Source organism: Apodemus sylvaticus, chromosome 3 (genome assembly GCF_947179515.1).
Source record: "Apodemus sylvaticus chromosome 3, mApoSyl1.1, whole genome shotgun sequence".
Classification (NCBI taxonomy): Eukaryota; Metazoa; Chordata; class Mammalia; order Rodentia; family Muridae; genus Apodemus; species Apodemus sylvaticus.
Genome location: NC_067474.1, coordinates 154,385,191 through 154,408,104, shown reverse-complemented (window position 1 = coordinate 154,408,104; position 22,914 = coordinate 154,385,191). Strand labels below are relative to the sequence as shown.

The window sequence follows — 22,914 nt, the reverse complement described above, 5'->3', positions numbered from 1 at the left end:
TGGGGTTTCACGATGTAGCCTCAGCTGGCCTGGGGCTAGCTTTAACTCAAGAGATCTGCCTGCCTCTGCCTCTCTAGCACTTAGACTGGGGGATTGCACCACCACGCCTGTCCTGTCACACACTTTAGGAAGAGGTTTCTTTTGACTGTAAGACTGGGGAAGTGTGCCAGGACTTGACACTGCCAGGAGCTTCCCAGAAAGAGACCCCTCGCAGAAAGGCATTATGGGTAATAGTACCGGAAGCAGAACCCACTGTGGACCTCCTGGGCTTACTCCCGTTCCCACGCATGTCTGTCCCTTAATTTATGGCCCATCCATGGACCTGTAGTGCCAGTCCCATGCCCGAGGCTCTGGGAGGGGTAGGGCCAGGATGCCAACGGAATGAGAATCCAAGGACACACAGTACCTCCTGGCAAAACCCGCCTCTCTCGGGCACCACTAGAAATAGCTGTAGCAACACTGCCTGGGCCCCAGGGACCTTGCTGACCGCCTGCCGCTGACATCAACAGGGTGAGGGTGGTCTGAGTCTTGAAGCCACCGGGATTGAGCTGGATAGGCCCCTGCATGCCTCCAGAGAAGGGCCCCGAAGGCCCGTTCTGCTCGTAGTTGCCTCTCAAGGGAAGCCACTGACTGGTCTCTAGCTGGGAGGGTGGGTAGGCGGGCATATGGCATCCTTACGGAAAGATTAGCCTGAAATCAAAGGTGGGTCTTTCTGTCTTCTGGTGCTGTGATAAAACACCATGACAAAAAGCACCTTATACAAGGAAGTGTTTAAGTTGGGGCCCCTGGTTTCAGGGCATTAGAATCCGGGACAGGGAGCATGGCAGCGTACAGACAGGCCTGGTGCTGGTGCAGTATCTGAGCGCTTACAGCCTGATCCTCGGGCAGAAGACAGAGAGGGAAGAGAGAACCTGGAATTAAGAAGCCTGGATTTAAGAAGCCTCCCAAAAAAATAAAAAATAAAAAAATAAAAGAAAAGAAGGCTCCAAGTCCAGCCCTAGGGACACACCTCCCCGAGGCCACACCCCTCCGAGGCCACACCTCACCGGGGCCCGCCCCGAGGCTCCGCCTCCTAATTCTTCTACCAGCTGGGGATCAGAGGGCATGCTCATTTAAACCACTGCTTCCAACACTGACTCTGTGAAGTTGCTCAAGTCCTGAAGGAACGGGAGATATTGGGCACTTGTGCGGGCACCCACACGACCGTCCGCACGCACGCCAGCATGCACGCACGCGCCCCTCCGCTTCACGCACATCTCAACCCACATTCAAGTCAGGCATCAGATTCAATGACAATGGCTTTACTGGTGGTATAATGATCAACCTGGGACAGACACCATTGCTTGGCCAAATCGTGGTGTGAACTGCAGCCGCAGCCAGCTCCAGTGAAGGGAAATGGGCTTTAGAGCCTTCACAAGGCACGCACCAATGAGGGTAGCGTACAGTGTGACCGGTGTAGGATATACTTCGTGTTGATACGTTTTACAATAACCGCGTATGCATATAAGTGCCCCCGGAAAGCTGTTAAACCTGGGGGTGGGGGCGGGGTAGCAAGGGATACATTGTTGAGGCTGGGTCGTGGGAGAAGCAAACAGAGCCTGGGGGGTTGCAGCCAGCTGGGGACCTGTTTCAAGCAAAAAGGGAAAGGGAGCTGGCTCTGGGGATGTAGCGATTCTGACTCTCGTGGCCAGGGTAGGAAGGAAGGCTGCCGCCTGGGTGGAGGTGTGCTCCAGAGGTCGTGGGGGGAGGGGCGGGAGCTGTCAGTAGAGGGTCCCAACAGACAGGATAGTGAAGGGAGCAGTGATAGTGAAATGATCAAAATGGGTGATGTTTGTGGTGCACATGAGTTGGTTATGTGGGAGAAGGGAAGGTGGGGTACTGATGACACCCCCGTCCAGGTCAGAGACAGGCTTGGGTGGGGCTAGGTGTGATAAGGTACAGGTGATACACAGGTGACCTGCCCTTGGGGAGAAGGGAAGGTAGCAATAGTTTCCAGAGACAGAGACAGAGATAGACAGGCAGACAGACAGAGTGTTCAACAGTCAGGGTCAACGGTCACACGCAGGATTAGCAGCCACACATCCAGACAACCCATCCTCATCTCTAGCACACAGCTCAGGGACTGAGTTGGGAATCGGTCTGGACACCTGCCGGAGATGCCAGGCAGCTGGCAGAGGGTAAGCTCAGCCCCAAATGCCCTGGGACTGAAGCTCTGAAGGCTGAGAGGGCCAGGTGCGGAAGGCCCAGGGGACTGAGGCCTGGCATGGGAATGCTGGGACTCAGGAATGGTCTGTTCACAGCAGGTGGGTCCTTAGTAATGTCACAGTGTGTGGGACCCCAGAGAGATGCCTGCAGCCAGGTGCAGGCAGCCACGTGGGAAGCATGGTTAACTAGGGTCATCAGGGCGGGGAGCTGGTCCCCAGGAAGCTGGAGCAGGGGCAAGGTCATAGTGACAGCCGACAGGGAGGGCTGGAACACTGTCCATGCTGACATCCGAACGACTCACTTCAAGGGCCTGAGGCTCAGGAGTCCGAGGTCATCCTTGGTTATTTGATGGGCTCAAGTCTGGGACAGAGAGGATCAAGGAACACCCGGGGGCCGGAGCCACGGGGTTCATGGGGTCAGCGTGGCAGGAGCCACGGGGTCAGGCTTCAGATGGTCCACAGCCATTGTGGGGGTAGGTCTGTCGCTAGTGGCCAACAGGACTCTAAATCAAAGGATGAGGACACCTGGAAGAAATGGTGGTGGTGGTGGTGGTGGTGGTGGTAGTGGTGGTAGTGGTGGTGGTGGTGGTGGTGATGATGTGTGTGGTTTCCATGGTAACGGGACTGCAGCTGGAGGAAGCTCTGAGGGTGGTCAGGGGAGGCCTGTGGTGCTCCAGCCCTCTCCTCATTGGTAGAGTGGGACTGAATTGTGGCCATCATCACTGTGGTGGGGACAGAGTGACTCTGTAGGGGGCTGTGGGAGGGTTTTCTCCAGAGGCTTGCCTGGATGGATTCTCAGTGGCCCAGGAAAGGGCAGAGGCAGGAGAATAAGAGAAAAGACCTCTCATCTTGTATGTGTAGTCAGGGGCACCTCTGTGAGGCGACCTGTCTTCAGGGGCTTCGTCATCCGGGAGACAGTGTTCAGGGTAGAGCCCTGAACACTGACACCTGTGACCCCTGCTTCTGATGTCTCCTCAGGGAGGAGAGCTTTGTGGCGCCTGACCCCAGGCTAGTGCCTGTCACAGGTAGACAGCTTGTATTCCTCAAGTCAATAGACAATACATCTCCCCAGCAGGCCCCTGCTGGCTTCGGCCTGGGTGCCCCAAAGCCTGAGTCTGCTCCATCTGAAGTGTGGCTGTGGAAGGACCCCAACAGGCGGTCCAGCAGCTGAGGGGTCCATCGGATTGACTCCTTATCTCTCCAGAGCTAAGAGCTCTGAGGCTCCTCGGGCAGACAGAGAGAAGCCCCCCGCCCCCCGACTCCGGTACAGAAGGGCCTCAGGGAGCCCTGGGGGTTGGCAGAAAACGGGACTGTTTCCCTTCCTTCCCACACATCTCCTGGGTGCCCTGCATGTACACTGAGGATCCAGCAGCAAGCTAGGCAAACTCGCTGCCCTCAGGAACTGAGCTAGCTGGACAGCTGGACGGTGGCATGCCTGGTGGGCAAAGTTGGGAAGGGCGGAAGGTGACTCGGCCTTAACTAGAGGGACAGGGTGGGTGTTTCTGTTGCTGTGATAAAACTACCAGACGGATTCCAAGAGAGTCATTAATGCATGCTTCAGCTCAGCTCCGCCCACAACTAAGATGGGTCTTCCCACATCAATGACAATCACGTTAAAAGGTATATTCATGCATGTCTGTGCACATACATGAACGGAGAGCAGAAGGAGTTGGTTCTTTCATTCTGCCATTTGGGCCTGGGGGACTGAACTCAGATCCCCCAGGGTGCTTGGCTGCAAGCCCCCTTACCCACTGAACCATCTTACTGACTCCCAGATCATTCTAGATGCTCTCAAGTTGACAGTTAACCCTAACCACTGAAGAGGGTTATTGAAAGGGAGGGACATTTAAACAGAGCCCCAAAGCCCGGGGTCTGACCCTTGTGGATGTATGTGCAGGGGTAGGGGGCCTTCAGCTTTATGAAGGTCCTGGGGTAGGACAGCTTGGTGTCTTCATGAACCAGAAGCTAAAGCAGAGAGACTTAGAGGCAGGGGTGCCCAGCCCCACTGGTGAGGGGTGCCGTCCCAGGACCTCACCTGACCACTCTCTGAACCCCTCAGTCTCTGTCTCCCTCCCTCTCTGCAGCGATGTGCCCAAAGGCGCCAAGACCTTTGGGGTGTCTGGGAGCTCTGAGGTGAAGATCTATATGGTCTACGATCCCTCACGAGTGGCAGAGCCCGCGGGCCGGGCCCACTGGCCCCTGGATGCCAATGTGGATGTGGTGGTGGTGGCAGACACAGTCAGTAAGGACTTACATGACCTCAAGGTAAGTAACATCCAGAGTTGGGGTGGGGGAGGTGGCTTGTGTCCCATGCCCAGCCATCTCCTGACACATCGCCACAGAGACCCAGACCCATCTCACCATCACCCCAACACCACACAGCACCCTGACACCACCCGGTCCCCCTTCATATCCACACACCTCTATCTCACTCCCTGCAGTTGCCCCTAAACCCCTGTGCTCCCCACGCAGGATTGCATGGCCGTACTTGTATATTCTCAGGCAGGGCCCCAGCACACCCACGCAAGCCTCCGCATGTATCCAGCAAGCCACCTTTGACAGCTCCCAGCTGGTCCCCGGTCTCCCCCACACAGCGGTTGTCAAATAACAGACTGGTCCTCAACTGCTGGCCCGGTGCGTTCTCCATGCTGGAGCAAGCTGGGACCTGTGTGTGGCTCTGCACATGATGACTGCAGGATGAGACAACCTTCCCTGGAAGGGATCCGGTGGTTGCATGGGGCGAGTGGGGGAGGGGTGGGAGCCTGGACTTTAACAAAAGTCACTGTGGCTGTGGGACCAGGCCGGTCATTCCGTCTCTACAGAGGATGACAAACACCAAGGAAGGTCAAGCTACCTAGGCCATTGGAATAGTAGCCCCTCTCTGCCTGTCTCTCTCATCTCCTCAGAATGTCCTGGAGTCACTTTGCCTGACTTTGTAGCCCTCCTTCTTCTTAAACTGTGTAGGGCCCTGGAACAGCACCCAAAGGTCACAATCGCCAAATAGCTTCACTTCCACCCAGGGCCCAGAGTCTCTAACTTGAAAGCCGGGCTGTAGGTGTGGCCCCCTTGTCCTCTGCCCTGCCTTCTCTCAGGGTTGACTTTCTTTCTTCCCCAGGTGAAGGTATCGTACTTTGAGTCACAGGAGGCTGCCGCCCTGGCACACAGTGTGCTCTACCTGACTGCTGTTGGTGAGTCCTGCTCCCGCCCGCTGTGGACATGGTAGCTATCGGATGTGGCGGAGGTGACTGAAGGTTGCGGGGCCTTAGAGGGGAAAGCCTCAGCTACCCGTCTCACCCCTCGCTCGGCCTCTTGGGAACGTCAAACATCTCCAGGACCGTAGGGATCGAGACCCATGAGGGATCGGGCTTCCTCATGGGAGTCCCGTTGTCTCTGGGTTGTCTCTGGGGGAGACACGGGGACCAGCTGTGGGCTGTCAAAGGTGGCTTTGGGTCTTGAGACCCAACTTAGAACCATGGAGAGCCAAGAGCCTCTTGGAGAGCCAGAGCCCACGGCAGCATCCTCTGAAGATGTCGGACCCTGGTCACAGGTCCCCAGGGGCTACAGTTAAGGGTCCCCTGCGTGCGACATAGAAACCCAGGGTCTCTAAGACATGATCACCCAGCCGGGCAGTGGTAGCGCACACCTTTAATCCCAGCACTTGGGAGGCAGAAGCAGTGGATCTCCGAGTTTGAGACCAGCCTGGTCTACAGAGTGAGTCCAAGACAGCCAGGGCTGTACAGAGAATAGTCACCCAGTGCACATAGTACCAACGATTTGTATTCCTCCGACACCAGAATTGCCAATGACACGCTAAGCAGAGCCCAGAGCACACTGGCTCCTCAGTGTCCAGAGCTGGGCTTCCGGGTCCTCAGCTGGGGTGGGAGCCAAGCCAGCTGGGCCATCCCAGGTCCAGCGACAGGTGACCTGTCTGCCCTTTGCAGATGTGTCCCTTGACGTCGACACGGGCCGCACAGGCAAGGTGAAGAAAGGCTCTGGTGACAAGGTGAGACCCTGGATACCCCGAGAGTGTGGAGCTGGCAGGCAGAGACCTGGGTGATCTTGGCAGCAGACAGCCCTCCTTCTAGAAGAGCAGGAGCTGTTCTATCCATGGAAGGATGGCCAAACTGGCTCAAGTGAGCAGTAGCTGAGGCTGATGGGACAGACATGCTGTGTGACTACTGGGGAGACACTTACCCTCTCTGGTCTGTCCTATTCTGCTTGCTGTATAGCTTCTGTTCAGGGGGTTGGGTCTGGGCCTCTCCACACAGCAGGTGCTTCACGAGGGTTGTCAAATAACGGAACAATGTCCTTCTGGTAGAGGGGGCTGTGGTATTCAGCCACAGCTAGGCCACAAAGAACAAAGAGGAGAATGAGTTATCCCACAAGAAGTGTGTTGTCGCAGAGGGGCGGGAGGTTTAATTTGTAGGGAAAGATCCAGAGAGGCAGCCTGGACCTCGAGCCTTTTGGACAAGGTGGGGCAGGACACCTGAGTGGCTGTGCCGGTTATTCACTGCACGGCGTTGCTTGAGGGAGTTGTAGTTGGGGCCTCCAATGAAACTGTGTCTTGGACCTTGGCACAGGGTGGCACCTGCTCAGAGGGGTGGGCACCTGTGCCATAGAGCTCCACAGAAGCAAACAGTGGACCTGCATGGTCCCAGAGACCTGGGTTTGAACACTAACCAGAACCTAAGGGTTCCCTCCCAGAGCTTCTCTTTGCTTTCTTGCAAAATGGAGAAAAGGCCGAGGGTATCTGAGACAGTGCTGACTCCAGAGTCGGCCATCTTGATCCTCAGCCTGGAAGGACCTGCAAGACCCTGGTGCATGTCAGGCCCAGGAGACTCCGGGAACGGAGGCACCATCTTTGTGGAGATCAGAGTGGGTCTCGGGTTGTGCCGTTTCTGTGCGTGGTGACATCATCCTGCTTCTGCACTGCGTGTGCTGGGCCCAACCACTGCGTGTGCTCCTGCAGGTGTCCACCACACAAGAATGGCCACTTCTGAGTCTGAGCCTTCCAGAAAGCTCTGCTCCCCGGGCTCATGGTCCACCGTTAAATCTTTAAGCAAACCCAGAATATAGAAGTTTCTGGGCTAAGCACTAAGCCAACCCAGGCCCTGTCTAGTCTCCTTCCCAGAATCCCCAGGCTTAACTAACCCAAGCCTTCCTGTGTGCCACAGAAAACCTGGCGCTGGGGCTCCGGGGGATCCGGGGCCATCCTATTGGTAAACTGTGACAGAGATACCTACGGGTCCAGGGAGGACCTGCATGCGAGCCATTTGAGGTCGCTGGAGGGTGAGTGACAGCAGGCATGAGAGGGGAGGAGGGAGGGGAGGAGGGTGATCTGGGTTGTTGTTGGAAACTTTGTCTCAAAGGCCACTCTCCCAGACCTGCAGGACATGTCCCCAATGGTGCTGAGCTGTGGCGGCCCTGATGAGCTCTTTGAGATCCACAAGCTGGTCTTGAAGGCGTCCTTGTCCGATTCCAGAAGACTGAAGGTCTTCTGTGCCCGGGGTGAGTGGCTGTGGCCTGTCACACCTTTCCTCCCCACAGAGGGAGAAACTGAGGCCCAAACACAGTCGAGACACTGTGCAAACTGACACACAGCGGAGTCGGATAGAGGGAGAGTTCCAAGCCAGGCTTCTTGGGTACCAAGGTCCCTCCCACCCTTAGCCCCATATGACCTGTTGGCACTTCAAGCCAGCCGGTCTGCACTGACAGGGAGGGGCAGGAACCTTAGAGGCTGGGACCCAGGTCCTGGCTTCAAATCGTGGCTAAATACCTGGAGTTTCCTAATCAGAATCTGCGACTTTAAGGGACTGGGGCGCCTTCAGTGGTGGTATATTTAATCATTTCACATGAAAACCCTTCCCCGTCAGAAGCCACTCCCACTACCTTCTGACACCACCAAGGAGGCTCATCCACTGTGCGGCACGCACGGTCACGGCATTGCTTTTTTGTGGGTGTGTAATAGTCCATGTACCTTATTTGGCATAATGTGTTTATAAGCACTGAGTGTGGGCAGACATTTAGGTCCTCATCATCTTTATTTGGGTCAGATGCTTTTCTTCTCTCTCTCTCTCTTTTTTTGTTTGGTTTTTTGGATTTGGTTTTTTTCGAGACAGGGTTTCTCTGTGTAGCCCTGGCTGTCCTGGAACTCACTCTGTAGACCAGGCTGGCCTCAAACTCAGAAATCTGCCTGCCGCTGCCTCCCAGAGTGCTGGGATTACAGGCGTGCGCCACCACTGCCTGGCTCAAATACTTTCCTCAGGTGAATTCTTCTATATTCACCTGAGGCTCAGAGAGGTTGAGCCATTGAGCCAAGGTCACACAGCTTCTGCATCGTAGAGCTGGAAGGGAACTGAAACAGAGCTCCCCAGATTCCCCCCCCCCCCACACACACACACAGGTTTCCTGTCCTCCTGGCCTGCCAGCCCCAACCCTGTCCCCACATCGGCCTGACCCTGTTCTCCTTAGGTGGGACCTCCCTCTCCAACTACAAACAGGTGCTCGGGCCCCGTCACAGCTCCTATGACGTGGAACGGTATCCCGGCGAGAGGGACATCCAGTTCTTCGTGGAAGGGCTCACCTTCCCCGACGCCAGTTTCTCAGGGCTGCTGTCTCTCAGTGTCAGCCTGGTGGACACACGGGTAAGTTCAGTAGGAGGACTGTGTCGGGCGAGAGGTGTGGGGAACCCAGGGACTCACAAAACCACTGAGCTCTCCTCCCCCCACCCCCAGCCCCTCTCCGAGGTGTCAGTCTTCACGGACAGCGTGACCTTCCGAGTGGCCCCCTGGATCATGACCCCCAACACCCAGCCGCCCCTGGAGCTCTATGTGTGCAGGTGAGCCCCCCCTCCGCCCCACCTTGACAAAACCAGAGAAGTCAGTGAGCAATCCTGCCCTGTGGCCGGCCAGCCCTCATTCAGGAATGGTGTCCTGTGGCCCCAGGCTGCCACAGGACTGCAGCGGGGGTCAGGAAGCAGCCACCAGCACCAGCTCCAAGTCCGATGGCCCAGACACCTTGAGTTCAGTTTGGATGTTGGAGCCAGGCATGGTGGTGCAGGCCTGCAGTCCTTCATTTGGGAGGTACAGGGAGGAAGATCAGGAGTTCAAATCTAGCCTCTGCTACATGAGACCTTGGGTGGTAGAACTGAGCCCTGTGTTTGTGCTAGGGACTGTAGGGACCTGGCCTCGTCCTTCTTTGGTCACGTCTGCATCTTCTGAAGATCTAGGGACCCAGCCACAGAGTCCAGTATGAGTCTGTCCCATTCTGGCTGTCGTGGGCCTCCCACTATGACCTGATATCTGGTGGCCTCTGCTGGCCAACCCTTGAGATATCACAGGTAGCAGTGGCAGACAGGCCCACTGAGAGAGATGCAGATTCAAGCGAGGTGTGGCCAAGCAGGGTTTATCCGTCTGCCTGCCCGGAACCAGGACTGTCCCAGTCTCCTATCTGCTCAGAGTACTTCCCGGTCACTCTGCTCTGAGAAGACCAGGCTAGCCCACTTACTGACATCCCGTCAGTGACATCAACCCTGGATCACCTTGACTGCCACCCAGACTGCCTGGGTTGGTTCAGAAACCCTGGCCCTGGGCTCCAGAGCCTGGCTTTTCCCCGTTTATGTACTGGTCATCTGATGTGGTCTAAGGACACGACCCCTCCTCCCCCAAGTCTTCTAGCCTCCCCGAGGTAGGGATAGATCTGAAGCTCAGAACTCAGGAACACGGGCCTGGCACGACTGGATTCCGGTCCCAGCCGCTGTCACTGTCCTTGCAGCGTGATAGATATTCATGGCCGCAATGACAAGTTCCTGGAAGATATGTCCCACCTGGCCATGAAGGCCAACTGCAAACTAGTGGTTTGTCCCCGGGTAGAGAATCGCAACGATCGCTGGATCCAGGTGGGTGCAAGGCTGACCCAGAGGAGAACCGTGAACCGGTGGTGGGTGGCCAGGGTGTAGGGGTTCAGATTCGTCTCCCAGCCAAGCCTGGGGAGCCATCGCCCGGCAGGAGAAATCTCTCCTGCCTTGTCCAGACATCCTGATTCTGGGACAGGTCTCCTGGATGGAGCCCTGGAGCCTTCTCCTGCCCTCCCTGCCCTGGGCCCGTGTCCTCCCCAGGTCATGGTAGTGACCTTTCTGGGGTCCTCTTTCCTGAAACCCCCTGAGGAGTCCTGCTGTAGGTCTGTCTTCCTCACACAGGATGAGATGGAGTTTGGCTACACTGACGCCCCTCACAAATCCTTCCCTGTGGTCTTTGATTCCCCGAGAAACAGAGGCTTGAAGGACTTCGCCCTTAAGAAGATCCTGGTGTGTGGCCAAGTACACAGGGATAGGATGGGGGAAGTGGGGGAGGGGCAGGCTTTTGATGGCTCCTCTCCTGGAAGCCCTGGTGGAACTTTAGGGTCCAGAGACCGGTGTGGGCAGGGACAGCAGCCTGGAGAGTGGGGGAAGGAGGGGCTATCTGAGAATGCAAATCAGATGCAAATCGCATGCAGATCACATGCAAATCACAAACAAATAGACACCCACTCCCACGACAGCCAACTCCCACGACAACCAAGGACCCTGAGGCTAGAGAGGTTAAGCAGCATGTCCAAGTCAGTAAGGCAGCGGGGGGAAGCGGTGCACCGATCCTAACCGGCCGGTTCCTTCCTGACAGTTGGCTGCGCTTTCTCCAGACATGGCCTAGTTTCTGTGGGTTCGTGGGCCCCAAGTTTCCTCCTGCAGAGCGAGTGTCTGTGGGGACCGGGGAGCCTTTGTGACCCCTCTGCCACTGCTCCCTAAGAGGCCACGGGGCAGCTTTCTTCTTGGCTCCCTGTGTAGGCTTCTGAAGGTCTCCTTTTCCTGAAGAGTGTGTCAGGAGTCCTGAGCTGCTCACGAGTTTTAACGTGTGGTTGTGTGGTGTACTTCCCCCTCCCCCGTGTGTGTGTGTGTGTGTGTGTGTGTGTGTGTGTGTGTGTGTGGCCTCAGCAGCCATCTGTTTTATTTTCGTGAGATGATGTCTCTTACTGGACTGAGACTCGCCACTTAGCCCAGGCTAGCTCACCAGTAAGTCCCAGAGTTCCACACATGTCTACCCCACTTCTCAGTACTGGAGTGGCAGGTGTGTGCTACCACCCCAGGCTTTCCCGAGAATGCTGGGGACCAGACTCCGGTCCTCACGCTCATGTGGTAGGAGTTTGCCTTCCTCCGCAGCCATCTTCCCAGTCCTTACACACTCCATTCTCCCGTCCTTTCCTGGTCAAGGTCGGTCTTCCTTGACTGTCTATCTGTGAGTTCCTTAAACATACACTGCTTGACCAAGGACCTGGTGACTCTCTGCTCTCCTCCGGGCAGTGACTTGATCTGTTCAGAGTGTAGAACGGGGCATGGTAGGGTTGGATGGAAGCAGGCTTTCAGCAGAGAGCCGGGGAGCAGCTATCCAGTGCCCCCTGCCCCCGTCCCTGTCCGCTAGACTGGCTCCTTCCCCCCTGACCCTCCTGTCTGGGGGGCTCTGATGGCGCCTCTCTAGGGTCCTGACTTTGGATATGTGACCCGGGAGATCGAGTTCGCAGGGGCCTCTGGCCTGGATTCCTTCGGCAACCTGGATGTGAGCCCGCCGGTGAGGGTGGGCAACACAGAGTACCCCCTCGGCCGAATCCTCATCGGTGGCAGCTTCCCCAAGTGAGTGGCTGGGAAGGGCGTTGGGTGGGGGAGGATTCAGTAAGCTCCCCGTGATGTGGCTCTCTGGACTGAGAGGTGCTCTCCAGAACCCATGGCATGACTGTCACCGAGTCCAGACTGGGAGACGCCCTCCCGGCCATGGGGATGACTTTCCCAAAGATAACAAAGTCTCAGGGTCAAATTAGTGGCCCAGAGTCTGCTAAGCATAATCTAAACCAGCACGTCTGAGACTGGGGGTGAGCTCTGTTGATAGAGCTTGCCTGACATGCGTGGGTATCTACCTGGTGCATTTTAAATAAACAGTTTCTTTTCTATCCCCTGCCTCATTTTCTCTAGCTGAAAAATGGGCCCTCTCACTTGGGGCTGGCCAGATGGCTTAGTGGGCAGGGGGCAAGCGTGAAGGTCTGGGTTTGAAACCTCAGTAGCCATGTAGAAAGCCAGGCCTGACAGCCCACGTCTGTAATCCCAGCACTGGTGGGAGGGGCAGAGACAAGACGCTCCCTGGAGCTCCCTGGGCAGCTAACCTAGTTGAAATAGTAATAGTTCAGTGAGAGACTCTGTCCCCCAAAATAAGGTGGGGGCCATAGAGAAGGACACCTGATGTAGGCGTCTGGCTTCTGGCATTTGCGTATGTGCACACGTGCACACACATACACACACATTGTGCTTGGTTGGTTTTTCAAGACAGAGTTTCTCTGTGTTGCTGTGAATGTCCTGGAACTCACTCTGTAGACCAGGCTGGCCTGGAACTCAGAAATCCACCTGCCTCTACCTCCCAGGTTCTGGGATTACAGGCGTGTGCCACCACCACCGACTCAGGATAATCTTGAGGACTGCAAGCGGTATTAAACTTATGCCAAGTTCAACAAACTAGATCCTTTCTTGGCTGCCCTGGGTCCTCCACTCAGACCATTGAACAAGTCTGCCCCCTGGTGGTATCTTTGGTTATGATGCAGAGATGAATCTCCGGGCGCTCGGACCATCTCCTCTTTGCCTCAGCCCCCAGAAAGGAGGGTGGGAGAGGGTTCTTAGGAAGAGCGTGGCTCTGCACCTGCTGAATTGCTTCTCATTAGTTTCAAAGATGGCCTTCAAAGCGGCCCATGCACTATTGAATTAGCAGACATAAGAACGTGATTCCCGCCTTCTACCCACAGTTCCAAGCAGGAGCATCGTCTGCGCATTCCCCATGCTCGCCTGCGGCAAGCTCCGGTCACTATAAATTATGCACTTTTTTTTTTAATGTTTTGAGGCAGAATCTCATGTAGCCCTGGCTGACGTCAAACTCAAAGCACAGCCAAGGATCCCCCTGCCTCTGCGTCTCAGATACCGTAAGGACCATGTGTACCACCACACCCTGTCTATGTGGTACCAGGGATTGAACCCAGGACCTCACGCATGCTAGACAAGCACTGAGCCGCCTCTGAAGCCTCCAGACAGGGGACTATCTGGAACACGGCCGCTCCAAAGCGCCTGCATCACTCACCAGTGTTTCTGAAGCAGAGACTACGTGAGGGGGGCTGGGGCTTCAGCAGGGAACAGCTCAGAGCCCTAGGCCCCTGCCCTGGGAGGGTGTGCACCGCAGCAGAGGGTGAGACCCAGGCAAGTAATATCCCAGGTGGTAGCCAGTGCCACGGAGAACAAAGAAGCTATGAAGGGAGTAGGGACCTGGCTTCCATTTGTCCAAATCTCAGAGAAAGATGGCAAGACTTGAGTTACACCCCTCCCCCCAGAAGAGGCAAGAGGGGAGCCATGAGGCCATGGGGAGAGAGAGGTATGTGATTCCAGCCGGAGGGCAGAGTAGGTGCAAAGGTCCTGGGGCAGGAATGTATCTGGTAAGTTCAAGGGACAGCAGGAGACCAGAATGCGTGGAGCAGAGAGGGTCAGGGCCAGAGTGGGGTCAGGTGGACAGCGGGCTGTGGATAAGTCAGAAGGAGGAGCCAGGCAGGAGCCAGGCAGTTTCTGGGGGTGAGATGGGACGGAGACGAGGAGGGATGTTTGAAAGCCTCCCTCTGGATGGGTCATAAGGGCTGAAGTCTGCAATGTCCATCAAGGAGAGGGACAGACCACCACGGCCACCCATGGAGGACGGACGGTCCCCGCTGGCTGCGGAGGATGAGGAGGGTTGATTGGTGGTGTTCCTTGTTTAGGGCGGAGCCTCCCCACAGGAAGCAGGTCTGAGAGCCTTAAACTGGGCAGTCTGTCAGGAACAGGATCTTTTTATTTAAATAAAACAAGTCTTTAGTGGGTCCTCTTCCTAGAGGGGAAACTAAGGCTCGGAGAGCCAAGAACACAGCTTGGGCCACACAGCAGAGAAAAGTCGGGACCAGACCTTAAGGGTTTCAAGGCCAGCGATCGGAAGCCCAAGGCTGGGGAGGCGCTCAGTTGGTGACACGCCTGAACCCCCAGCACTGTGTAAACCCATTGTGGTCTCACTTGCTTGTGATCCCAGCACTTGGGAGCTGGAAGCAGGAGGAGCAGGAGTTCAAAGCCACATCCACACTACATGGGGAGATCCGGGAGGAGATTCTGCTGCACCCTCCTGGGTAAAGGGTTAGGAAATGGTAGCTCTCATCTCAGGAATGTCTGGGAGCTGGGCAGTGGGGAACCCCAAATGCCCCAGGCAGCGTGTGACTCAACACTCTGGAGTGAGTAAGATGGGCTTTTATCTTTTCAGACTCCACGGTGTGGTTGGCTGGGTTCAAAAGTCTTTAATTGAACCAGCTCTGCCCCCTTGCCAAACCTGACCCCTGACCCCTGAGTCTGGCCTGCATCTGTCATGTTCCACCTGACCCCTGACCAGTGGCATCCGCTTCTCTTCTCTTGGGACGTCCTCCCACCCTCTGCTCCCAATGGCCTCAGCTTTGACTTCAAATCTCCAGGCCTGTAATGGGTGGACTGTGGCCCTGACTTTTCTCAGCAGTGTGGCCAAGATGGTGTCACCTTAGTTCAGTGTGGCCAAGGTCACCTTAGCTCTCTAAGCCTCAGTTTCCCCTCTGATAAAGAGAACCCACTCAGTCGGGCGGTGGTGGTGCACGCCTGTAATCCCAGCACTTGGGAGGCAGAGGCAGGTGGATTTCTGAGTTCGAGGCCAGCCTGGTCTACGGAGTGAGTTCCAGGGCAGCCAGGGCTACACAGAGAAACCCTGTCTCGAAAAAAAACCAAAACCAAAACCAAAACCAAAACCAAAACCAAAACCAAAACCAAAACAAAACAACAACAAAAAAAAAAAGGACCCACTCAGAGGTTACAAGGAAGGACATAAGGAGTTTGACTGAGCGTCTCTTCCTGCCAGGTCCAGCGGGCGGCGGATGGCCAGGGTGGTGCGCGACTTCCTGCAGGCCCAGCAGGTGCAGGCCCCTGTGGAACTCTACTCCGACTGGCTTTCCGTGGGCCACGTGGATGAGTTTCTGAGCTTCGTGCCCACCTCTGACCAAAAGGTGTGACCCCTGCACCCCTACCCCACAGACTTCCAATCGAGTCACTTCTGCCCCATCTGGCCTGATGGGGTGGCTCAGGACAGGGGCAGTGCCACCAGCTCCGTCCTTTGGGGTCAGCGTGCATGGGGCTTAGGCTGTGTTAATCAGGGAGTGTTTCCTGGAGGAGTCAAAAGCCTCGGGGCCAGGAGGACATGTGTGCTTCCTGCTGGTCCTTTCAGACCCAGACCACTCCAAGGGTCAGGCAAGAGTTGGAAAAATGACTCAAGCACTATACAGCAGACTCACACACACTTTTAGCCATGTAACCCTCCAACAGGCCCTTTTATTGACTCCATTTTACAGGTAAGAAAACTGAGGCTCAGAAGGGTTCTGCCCTCCTCACTCAGGTTCCTAGAGTCTAATGCTGGCCAGGGAGGATGGTACACAGGTGCGGGCTCTGGTTTCTACACTGACCACAGAGTCCCACTGCTTTGTGGAAAGGGCTGTGGAGAAAGTGGCCCTCAGACATCAGGGACATAGGTACCATGGTGGCCCAGCGTGGCGAGAGCTCTGATAAGGGGAGGAGCAGTGAACAGCTGGAGCAGGGACACATCTGAATTAGGTGGGAGGCAGGAATTGAGCAGGGCTCCGGGGAGGGAGACCAGTGTGGGGAAAAGCCTGCGGGCAGGAGCCAGGGGTGCGGTGGGTGGGGTGGAAGGACAGAGCCCAGTGCACATTCAGGCTCCTGAACTGTCCTGGAGGTCTCTGGCTTCAACCGGATCCATGCCTTGAGCCATTTGTCCCCTCTGTGACAGGGCTTCCGGCTACTCCTGGCCAGCCCCAGTGCCTGTCTCCAGCTGTTCCAGGAGAAGAAGGAGGAGGGCTTCGGAGAGGCCCAGCAGTTTGATGGTGAGTGCCTGAGGCTGTGTCACCTGTCACCTCATGGGGATCCTGTCCTTCCTTCACCATCCCTGGTTGTGTTCCCACTGCTGCCCTGGGGCAAAGAAGGTACTGAAGGAGCCAGAGAGCCACCCCATCCTTCGATGCCAGTGTAGCTCCTAGACTGGGCTTTGGGAGAGATGCACGGGTCCCATCTGGGTTCAAATGGGCTCAACCCTTGCTGCAGGTGGGGTCAACGGGACCGAGGGTGCTCTTGACTCTTAGGACCTCGGTTCTCACTCTCTTAATTGAAAATGATAACCCCCTGTAGTGGTAATTAATTAAAAAATGGCCCAACACATTCCTGCGCCCCTAACTGCAGGACAAACAACGAGCCTGCTCAGCATGGTTCTTGCGGCCACCGCTGTGTTAATCTCAGGTCTGTAGCAGCGGCGCGATCTCTTTGGCAGGGTCAAGCCGCAACTCTCAAGCTCCTGCCAAGGCTGCTGCCAATGCGGCTCAGTTAAGTCTCTGGTGGGAGTCCTGCGCTCCTGCCCTGCACCCACTCCTTCCAATTACCCGGTAAAGCGTGACTCTTAAACTTAAATATTTAACCAATCACATTTATGTATATGAAGCTCCCAATTACAAGATGCCAATTTACAATGATAAAAGTCTTATTCCCATTTCTAACCTTTAGGTAAATTTATGTCTGATTCCATCTTGGCACGCATCTTTCTCCTTCCTCCCACTCGTGTGCCCCCACACCTCTCCCTAGCTCCGCCTCTCTCCCTAGCTCCTCCTCCTGTCTCCTTAGCTCCTCCTTCCCTCTCCCTAGCCCCTCCTTCTCTCTCCCTAGCTCCGCCTCTCTCCCTAGCCCCTCCCTAGCCCGCCTTCTCTCTCCCTAGCTCTGCCTCTCTCCCTAGCTCCTCCTCCTCTCTTCCTAGGTCTGTCTCTCTCCATAGCTCCTCCTTCCCTCCCCCTCCAATCACTGGCCTCTCACTGCCTCAATATGAATGGATAGGAAATATCTTACAACACGCCCTCCACACACACACACCAGGATGGTTTTAAAGTTCAATTAGGAATTAAGCTGTGAGGAGCCCCAGGGCCTTCCCCAGCATTTCTGAGTCTTCACCAGGTCTTCACTACAACTAGAAGCAGCCTCTCAGCCTCTCAGCGTCTGGCCCTTCTCTTTCCCCAACCTATTTCTGTCAGAGCCGCTGACCTGCACTGTGCCTTCTTCAGGCCTGGGGGCTCCAGGCTGTGTCCCTGAGCCATGCACAGTCTGCCTGTGTCCCTGAACTCACACAGTCTGTCCTCCACAGGCCTCAGGTTTAAGGCAAAGAGAAGCATCAACGACATCTTAGCCGACAAGCACCTCAGGAGGGACAGTGAGCATGTGCAGGTGAGGCAGGACAGAGGCTGGGTGGTGGCAGTGTCCAGCCTGTGGGGGACAGGACCTGGCCTCTGTTTGTTCTATAGATTTCTGAGGGTGTGGGAATGAGTCTTGTCCTCAGGGGCTGGCAGACTTGGGGACAGGCTAATCACACTCAGGCCGCAGCAGGCTCCTGGGGTTGCCTGGCTCTGGGGGGTGCAGTTCATTTCCACAGAAGTGAATCTAAACCCTCACTCCGGAAGTGTGAATGGAAGAGGCAGAGATACCGGGTCCTCAGGGGCCCTGTGCACAGATCGGGTGGGACAGGCCTAGGAAGGGAAATGGCTGACCAAAGACGCTAAAGATGGTGCCTGCTGCGTGTGATGCTGGGCCTAGTAAAGGGAGGAGGCCTGTTGGCCTTTCTGCACCAAGCCACGGACGGGCTTTACCTAGATGGCTGGGGCTAGCAGAAATATTAGCCGCATGGTGGTTGGGGCAATATGTTAAAATAACAGGGGCTCATCAAAGTGGTTCACCCAAGCCTGATGGATTAAGTTTGATTCCAGGAATCCACATATACTTATAGACACGTGCACGTACGTACCCACGCATGCGCCACAATTTTAAAATAGGAGCACTGGCTGCTCCTCCAGAGGACTGACGTCCAATTCCCAGCACCCACATGGCAAATCACTACCATCTGCCACTCAGTTCCAAGATAGCTGGCGCCCTCTTCTGGGCCTCGCTGGCACCAGGCATGCGCACAGCACACAGGCACGCAGGCAGGCAAAACACCATTACACATAAAATAAAAAAATAATTTTTAAAAATCCATAATCAACGATTTCTGAGTTCGAGGCCAGCCTGGTCTACAGAGTAAGTTCCAGGACAGCCAGGGCTATATAGAGAAACCCTGTCTTGAAAAACCAGAAAATAATAATAATAATCAAGTGACAGGGTCATTTAGAACCAAACTTCGACTTTCCCTAGCTCTGTGCAGTTAGGTGAGCTGCCTTGAGCCTCAGTTTCCCCAATTCGGACATCTGTGAATCTGTTTGCACAAAGCCACTGAAAGGCCCGGGAGCTCAGAGCTGCACGCAGGCACAGCGCACTCAGCGTCCTCTGTCTTGGCCCACGGCCTCCCTCTTCCACAGGAATGCATCGACTGGAACCGCGAGGTGCTGAAGCGGGAGCTGGGCCTCACTGAGAGCGACATCGTGGACATTCCGCAGCTCTTCTACCTGAAGGGAGCCTACGCCGAAGCCTTCTTTCCTGACATGGTGAGGGTCCCTGGGGGCGGGGAACGAGGACAAGCGGATACAGAGGCAGCTGCGTCAGTAGACCCTAAGCGGGGCAGATGCGGCTCCTGGGCGTCGCTCATGGCCACTGTGAGCTGGCGTCTTTGGCACCCAGTGGGCAGCATCTGGGAGGGCTACGAGACATCCCACAGTAGGGAAGCCAGCCCCACCCAAAGAAGCCTTCGCTTTCTAAATGGAAAGGGAGACAGGGATGCTTCTGCCTTCTGTCCAGAGGCTCACTAGCAGGCAGGCAGAACAAATAGTAACCATTAGGCAGCCGACAGGCAGGGGAGGCCAAGAGCCCTCAGTTAGGCGAGGTCTGAGCGAGGCTATCAAAGCAGCCAGCCAGTCAGCACAATTCCTGTCAGGAAGGACTATGTACAGGTGAGGCTGTCAATGAGAGGTGGGCTCTGGAGTGGGAAGTGACCCCCCCTTTTCTATTGTGCCTTTAACTTGGGACAAGACCAGAGTAGAATCAAGTTAGGGGAGGGGTGTGCAGGCTGGAGTGAAGGGGTACCTAGGTTCCCTGATGTCCCTGAAGTCCAGTCTCCGGGCTGGCAGGACCCCTGTTCTTCAGAAACAGAAGTTTTTACCCCTGAGCCTCCCACCGCTGGGCACCACAAGGTGTTTAACCGAATCTCTGGCCTCCTGTAACAACCAAGAGTGCCAGGCGGGTAAAATCCTTCCTCGCTGATCAGTGTTGCTTGAAGCTGTGCTTTCTGCTCCAGCCTGCCCTGCTGAGGTGACAGTCTGCAGTGTGACAGGGTCATCCTCTAAGTCATCGGGATGACATCGGGTGTGGCTTGCAGAAAACAACCAGAGACAGGAAGCGATTTTAACCTATACAGCCACACGTGCTAATGGCCGCTCTGCATCTGGACACTGAAGGACCTCTGGGTGTGGCTGAGATTAAAGCCCATGGGCTGTGTCTCCCCACATCCCCCACCCCTCAGACAAGGTCACTCTGTGTAACAGCAACTCACTTTGTAGACCAGGCTGGCCTCGAACTCTTAGCAGCGTCCTGACCATGGCATAAGCATGGCTTCTTATTCCTTTCCCTGCCCTTGGACTTCCTGCAACCCCACCCTCACCCCAGCATGTACCCTCCAGCCTAGGAAGTGGGGAACACGCTATTGTGACCTGGGTAATGTTACTTAACCTGTCTGAACCACAACCTCAGAGGGGAGGCTGCGAGATTTAGGGATTATGTTTCTGGAGTACACGGATTCTCAGTAAGGGCTGAGGACTAGCAGGATGCTATGAACGGCCGGGCAAGCTGTGTCGCCACACTAGTGAGTGAACACACACACACACACACACACACACACACACACACACACGGGAGGATATGACTGCTCCTAGATATGGGGGAGATAAAAAAAAGGGAGTTTTTTTTTTGTTTTTTGTTTCGTTTTGATTTTAGATAAAAGGGATCGCAGAGCCAGGGGCAGGGATCTCTGGGAGAGTCCCGAGTGACCATGACCCTGAGCTGGGTCACGTGAGAAGAGGAAGGAAGACAGACAGAGCCAGGAAAACAAAGAGTAGACAAAAAGGGGGCTGAGTAACCCAAATGGCTAGATTATAGAGCAAAGGGTGGCCTAGTCCCTGGGCTGAGGGGTTCAGGGTAGGGGCTGGGGTGTGCCAGCCAGGAGGACCCTGTAACGGGTAGGAATTGAGGGAGGCTGGGAGAACCTGGCGGCCAGATCGGCTTTGATAGGTTAAAAAGGCACCTCAGCTGACCATTTGTCCGGAGTTTGAGACCTAACAGTGAGGACATTTAGCATATTTAATCTCTGGTTGGAACATCCTTGTTACAATATGACAAGAGATGGAAGAAAGCACTGGGGGGAAGCAGACTGCCACTGGTACCATTAACCAAGCCTTGTTTGTTAAGGCGGGAAACATCCCTACCTCATATATATACATACAGTCTTATGGTTTCTATTCCTGCACAAACATCATGACCACAAAGCAAGTTGGGGAGGAAAGGGTTTATTGAGCTTACACTTCCACACTGCTGTTCATCACCAAGAGAAGTCAGGACTGGAACTCAAGCAGGTCAGGAAGCAGGAGCTGATGCAGAGGCCATGGAGGGATGTTTCTTACTGGCTTGCTTCCCCTGGCTTGCTCAGCCTGCTCTCTTATAGAACCCAAGACCACCAGCCCAGGAATGGCACCACCCACAAGGGGCCCTCCCCACTTAATCACTAATTGAGAAAATGCCCCACAGCTGGATCTCATGGAGGAACTTCCCCAACTGAAGCTCCCTTCTCTGTGATAACTCGACCCTGCGCGCGCGCGCGTGTGTGTGTGTATTTTTTTTGAGATATGTGTGTGTGTGTGTGTGTGTGTGTATTTTTTTTGAGATATGTTTTATTTATGTAGCCCAGGCTGGCCTCAGACTCACCATCTTCCTGCTTATGACTCCCAAATCATAATGGGCACATACCCCACCCCCATCTTAGACCCTAGTTCCCGACCAATCCCTAGTTCTGCAGAGGATGGATCGGCAGAGCCTGAGCCCAGAAGGAGCCCTGAGGTGCCGCGCATCCGCAGCCACTGGGGCCCTTCTTCCTCTCTCTTGCAGGTCAACATGGTGGTCCTCGGCAAGTACCTGGGCATCCCTAAGCCCTTCGGGCCCATCATCAACGGCCGCTGCTGCCTGGAGGAGAAGGTGCGCTCCCTGCTGGAGCCGCTGGGCCTACGCTGCGTCTTTATCGACGACTTTCTCTTTTACCACCAGCTGCTCGGAGAGATCCACTGTGGCACCAACGTGCGGAGGAAACCTTTTACCTTTAGGTGGTGGAACTCCGTGCCCTGAGCCTGCCCGGGGCGACCACCACCCTTGCTTCCCAGATGATGGGAGTCCCAGGGCAAGGGGAGGCCACAAACCAGCCTCCACCCTCCTGGGGCCTGAAAGCGGGCTGGCTGCTGTGGTCAGCTGGGCTCCGGAAGGGCCACACATTTCTTCGTTTCTGGAGTCCTCGGTCCTGCCCAGGAGACTATCGCCACTTCTTCCCTCTCTCTTTCCCAGCCAAAGCCCCCCAAGAGCGTCAAGATCCGAAGCTGAGCCTTTTCAAGGCGTGGCCTCTACAGCCACGCCCCACTTTGAGCTGTTCCCCCACCCCACCCCCTTGTCTCTCTTGAAGCCTCTCTGCAGGCTGAGAAAAATAGTTCTGGAACTGTTTCAGAAATGCCCACTATGCCAGGACCCTTGGCGGCAAAAGCACCGTGGTTTCATATGACTTCTGGATTGCATAAGATGAAAAGGAAGATTTGGGGTGTCCTTTTTCCCAAAGGACCTCAGGCCATGGCCCTCTGGCACCGGTCAGCTCAAATGTAGGCAAGCGAGGGCAGGAAAACTCCATCCTTGAAAGCGGGCAAGCACAAAAGCCCCTCTAATGCCCAACTCCATCCAGTCCGACCTCTGCAGGCTGCTCGTTACATGTCGGGGCAGCCTTTAATTATGAGCCTGGTGCTTCCTGTTGGAAGATGCTGCCGGGCACAGGGAGGCCCCCGTGAAGCCTGCAAGCGTGGGTGTGGGTGGGCAGGAAGGTCGGACCAGGAAAGCAGAGAGGTTGCCCGTCTTGGGGTGGGGAACCTGGAAGCCTGGGTCTCGAGGCTGGGTGTTTGGGGGCCCCTGAACCTGAAGGCTGTTGATCCAGATGTGGAGGGGGTGGGGCCCACGGTATTAGGAGAGGGTGGGGAGGGCCATTAAGGTACATCTGGAGGTGAGGCCTAATTTCCTCTAATAGTCTTTAATTACTCCCTCTCCTGCTGCTGGCAGTGGGAGGGGCCGGCCCACACTCCCCCAGCAGCCTGGGACCCTACACGACACGTGGGCTGCCCCAGGAAACCCCGTGGCAGGCCTATGTCCCCCCACCACCACAGTAGGACAGACATCTGGCCTGAGGCTCATAGCACGGGGTGAGGTCACAGAGGCGTGTGTAGGCAGGCACACCCAGCTGCAGGGCATGGCTGGCAGAGACCTCCTCTGGTCAAGAAGCCGCAACAGTCTGCTGGCCTCTCTTTGTATTCTAACAGCTTCTGGTGGCACCCCAGACTTGAGGCAGCTGCT

General features: G+C 55.7%; 1 protein-coding gene across 1 annotated transcript in view; it reads left to right on the top strand.

The window, feature by feature from the left end:
- The window catches only part of Padi1 (peptidyl arginine deiminase 1), a 32,008-nt gene extending 9,607 nt beyond the window's left edge, over positions 1 to 22,401 (top strand). Inside the window, exons 2-16 of the mRNA XM_052177910.1 lie at positions 4,289 to 4,469; positions 5,320 to 5,392; positions 6,146 to 6,207; positions 7,379 to 7,493; positions 7,587 to 7,712; positions 8,676 to 8,848; positions 8,939 to 9,042; positions 9,978 to 10,101; positions 10,402 to 10,509; positions 11,714 to 11,865; positions 15,158 to 15,302; positions 16,097 to 16,190; positions 17,489 to 17,568; positions 18,693 to 18,818; positions 21,424 to 22,401. Of these exons, the coding sequence (XP_052033870.1) occupies positions 4,289 to 4,469; positions 5,320 to 5,392; positions 6,146 to 6,207; positions 7,379 to 7,493; positions 7,587 to 7,712; positions 8,676 to 8,848; positions 8,939 to 9,042; positions 9,978 to 10,101; positions 10,402 to 10,509; positions 11,714 to 11,865; positions 15,158 to 15,302; positions 16,097 to 16,190; positions 17,489 to 17,568; positions 18,693 to 18,818; positions 21,424 to 21,657 (1,897 nt within the window). The 3' untranslated portion in view covers positions 21,658 to 22,401. The remainder of the gene's footprint in view (positions 1 to 4,288; positions 4,470 to 5,319; positions 5,393 to 6,145; positions 6,208 to 7,378; positions 7,494 to 7,586; positions 7,713 to 8,675; positions 8,849 to 8,938; positions 9,043 to 9,977; positions 10,102 to 10,401; positions 10,510 to 11,713; positions 11,866 to 15,157; positions 15,303 to 16,096; positions 16,191 to 17,488; positions 17,569 to 18,692; positions 18,819 to 21,423) is intronic.
- Positions 22,402 to 22,914: the final 513 nt, after the last annotated feature.